At 53.3% G+C, this 4184-nt stretch overlaps 1 protein-coding gene across 1 annotated transcript; it reads right to left on the reverse strand.

Moving 5' to 3' along the window:
- Positions 1-274: 274 nt before the first annotated feature.
- On the reverse strand, positions 275-2723 carry LOC113408495 (repetin-like; the record flags this gene model as incomplete). The annotated part of the gene is made up of 2 exons (XM_026661755.2): positions 2586-2723; positions 275-587 (listed from the first exon to the last, which is right to left on the reverse strand). Coding segments are annotated over exons 1-2 (451 nt in total), but the record flags the coding sequence as incomplete, so codon positions are not given.
- Positions 2724-4184: the final 1461 nt, after the last annotated feature.

The following is a 4184-nucleotide window of genomic DNA, read 5'->3' on the forward strand; positions in this document are numbered from 1 at the left end:
TCACGTGACCGATGGTGGCTTCTCTCATTCTCTCTATGTTCAGATCTTTGTGTTCCGTACCAACTCCTCTCATCCCGTCGTGGTTCAGGCCCATGTGGCTGACGGCGGCGTCTCTCTTCCTCCCTAGGTTCAGGCTCACGTGTCTCATAGCACCTGCTTTCATCCCCTCGTGGTTCAGGTTCACCTAGTTGATGGCGGCGTCTGTCACTCTCTCTAGGTTTAGGCTCACGTATTTCATAGTGACCCCCCTCATCCCCGCGCGGTTCAGGCTCACGTGGCTGACGGCGGCTTCGTTCAGTCTCTCTAGTTTCAGGCTCCCATGTTTCGTAATATCCTTTCTCCGTCCCTGGCGGTTTAGGCTGATCGCGACTCCCCTCAGCCCTTCCTGCTTCCGGCTCCTGGCGCCGCTCCCCACTCAGTCCCGTCTCTGTTCTTTGCGGGAGATGTTGTTTTGGCTGCAGGTACCAGTAACAAACCTTCGCCACTCTAAATACCAGAAGCAGGAATTCATTGAAATCTTCAACCCCATCGCCATCATGATCCAGAAGTTGCAGTACTGCCTCTATGGTGTGAGCATCGTAGGGGTTCTGTAGGAAAACCAAACCCAGGGGAATCTGTATTAATCTTGCTGGCCCTTCCCAGTTACACATGCAAAGGCAGATGTGGTTCAATCCTCCCTTTGTCCACCTCCCTACGGCTTTTCCCTTCTGTTCAGCAGCTCCCTCATGCCAATCCTCTGTGCTCCATCCTGCTGGTCCTTCTCTGGAGGGCAGCTCATCGGCTGGTTGGTTCCCTTCCCTTTGAGAGACACCACATCCTCTCCTGGAGCTTATTGTCCTCCACCTGTCCCTGATGAAGAATCCCACCTCAACCCCGCTTCTTTCCTCTGCTTGTCTCCTTAACTCCTTCCCATCCCTGGAACACTCCTTCCCATAGTCCATCCCCCAGCCATAAACGCCGACTCCGTGGGTGCTCCGGGGCTGGAGCACCCACAGGGAAAAAATGGTGGGTGCTCAGCACCCACCAGCAGCCCCCCTATCAGAACCTCTCTCCCCCCAGCAACTCCCACCTGCCGCAATCAGCTGTTTTGTGGGGTGCAGGAGGCTTTTGGGGGGAGGGGAGAGGAGCGAGGACATGGCGTGCTCGGGGGAGGGGGCAGAACGGGGCAGGAAGAGGCGGGGCAGGGGTGGGAAGAGGCAGGGTGGGGTGGGGCCTTGGGGAAGGGATGGAGCGGGGGCGGGGTCTCGGGCGGAGCCGGGAGTCAAGCAACCCCTGGCACTTTGGAAAGTCGGCACCTGTGCCTCCAGCCTCCTTCAGTATTTGTGTTCAGTATTCATCCAGCCCCGGATAGCCCCGATTCAGCCTTTGTATGAATCCACAGCATGTGGATTCATTTCTCCCTTCCAGACTGAATCTCTCACGGACTAAGAGTCGCAGGATACATTTTTCGCTGGGCGGGGGCTTGAGCCGGCTTTGTGTTGTATTGTTGAAAAGGAAGGCCCCAGATTCTGAACCCGGCCCTTGTTGCTGCCAACTCGGGCTGGCTGAAGGGTTACAGACATATATGACGTTTCAGATTGGAATTGAGAATCCAGTTGGTATGACGACCTGTCTTACAAAGCTGTGTGGGCAAGGTCTATGTTCAAGGACAATCATGCCACTTAGCTTAGCAGTAAAGCTGGTGGGTAAATTTTCCACAATTTTTTTTGGTGGGGGGGTGGGGTTGGAAAAATGCCTCCATGTCAAAACTGAAACATTTCACAGAACCACGTCAGTTTGGGTGAAATTTTTTGCTGGAGGGTTTCTTGGGTCCAGGATGGAATTTCTGTTCAGAATCTGAAAGAGCGACCCACCCTGGAATAGCCAATGAGTCCAAGGTTAGGGTTCCTTCCTGGAACCACGAAGACCCACGTCCCTGTTCTGAGTCCTGTAGAATAGGGATTTGAACCTGGGTGTCCTACGGTGGTTAGAGCAGATGGTCTCTCTCACTTAGTCTTTCACTTTTTTTTGGATAGGTCTTGGTTTTGTTCCGCACGGGAATGGAAACAGATGTTGAAACATCAGCATTTTTCAAGAAACAGAAATGTTGTTTTCCGGCCACACAAGGATGAAAGTGTGATGCAGGCTGGGGAAGTAAAAAAGGTCAGTCTTCAAAACAGCCTTTGTGGGTTCAACTTGCACCTGCCAAATGGCCTCTTGGGGCTTGTTCCCCCTCTTGCCCCTTGTTTGTATCTGCCTTTATGTAATTACGGGTGCAAGTTGCTAGATTTGCACCCTCAAATCAGTTGCAGGAGCAAACAAATGCAGATGCATATTTTTACATGTGCCTTTTTCCCTGCAAAAGGGAGCTGCCCCCCTTTGAAAAGATGACCCAGAGAATGTAATTGTCCTTGGCATTGCTGAGTCTCCACCATAACCCCCATACGACCCGCCCCGGACGAGAGCCATCCCGTTCTGCTGCCATACTGCTTGCCACAATCGGTACCGCAGCAGAAAGAAGCGTCTGCAGCTGCCGTCCCCGGTCTCTGAAGCAACAAGTTCTATACTCAACCCACATCCAGGCTCCCCTTTCTGGCCGTGCTCACCACTGTGATGTCAGCAAACTCCCTCTGGATGAACCTTTTCACCTCTCTCTTGCTGATGGTGGAGCAGTCCTCGTCTTTCTTCCCACGATCGTAGAAGACGCTGATGATGGTGGAGATGCTGTCCAGGAGCTGAGACATCTTCCTGTAGATTCAAGCAAGCCTGAAAGGAAAGATCAGCGCTAAGCTCAGGATACATTTTCCCTGGGTGGCCCTTCCTCTGAGCATGGACGGATGGGGAGAATTCCCAGTGACTTCAGTGGGCTTTGGATCAGGCCCACAATGCGCAGGTAAGGGGCACTATTCTCCCAGCGTAACCTGTGGGATATGACCAGATCCCCTTGACTTCAGTGGCACCTGGTTTGTGAATACACAACGCAGGCATTTAAACGCCAACAGTTGCTAGCAGGGACATCTGAAAGCGTCAGTCTCTTCTGATCGCTGACATATTGGTCACACTTTAACCCGGCAAGGGTGCATTTGTGGAGAGCTTACAGAGCATTAATAAATGATTAAGTATTACAAGACTTGAGCAGTAGGTGTCACAGGGTGTTGGAGATGCTTATAAGCCATGGTTGTAGTCAATCCACTAACCTGTTGGAGTTTATAATAATCTACAGCAATCGATTGATCATTTATGGAAACATCAACTCATTCTGTAGTCACAGATTCGTAGATTTTAAGGCCAGAAGGAACCATTGGCTCATCTGGTCTGATTTTCATCCAGTTGCTCCTGTGTTGAACCCAATCACTTGTGTTTTATCCCTTTGTAAACTCTCTCTGTACATGGACCCTTCACGTAATGTGTGACAAGCGTGTTTCTAGTGCAAATGCAGGACCGGCTCCAGGGCTTTTGCCGCGATCGCAATTGTGATCGGCGGCACTCCGGCGGCAGCTCCACCGCGCCGCTTTCTTCTCCGGTGGGAATTCGGTAGCAGGTGCTTCCCTCCCAGAGGGATCCGCCGCCGAATTGCCGCCGAACAGCCGGATGTGCCGCCCCTTCCCCTTGGCCGCCCCAAGCACCTGCTTGCTGCGCTGGTGCCTGGAGCCGGCCTTGTGCAAATGAACCTATCGGGGGGTTGGTTCCCGTGAAACGGGACAGGATCCTGAGGGTACGTCTTCACTGCAATTAAACACCTGCAGCTGCCTGGCTGTGGGGCTGTAGCCCCGTAGCCATTCGGGCTTGGGTTGGGGCTGAGCCCTGAGACCCTGTGAGGGGGAAGAGTCCCAGACCCGGGGCTCCAGCCCAAGCCTGAAAGTCTGCAATTTTTCAGTCCCGCAAGCTCCAGTCAGCTGACCCAGGCCAGCGGCAGGTGTTCAGTTGCAGTGTAGACATACCCGTGGTTACTAAACAGGAACAGCAAGGAGATTGAGAACAGCGCTTTGCTAGCACTCTTCCTCCGAGGATCCCAACACGCTGCACTTCGCCAGGAGGAAGCGAAGTATTATCAGGGTGTGGGAGACTCAGCGCTTTCCATTTGCAGGGCTTCTGGGGGCAGAAAACTTCTCCACCCTGGTGGGGTTTCTGCTGCTGCTGCAGCTCTGAGCCGCAGGGCCGGCTTTAGGCCGATTCAGCCGATTCGGCTGAATTGGGCCCCGTGC

This window comes from Terrapene carolina, unplaced genomic scaffold (assembly GCF_002925995.2).
Source record: "Terrapene carolina triunguis isolate 2854851 unplaced genomic scaffold, T_m_triunguis-2.0 Scaffold16764, whole genome shotgun sequence".
Classification (NCBI taxonomy): Eukaryota; Metazoa; Chordata; order Testudines; family Emydidae; genus Terrapene; species Terrapene triunguis.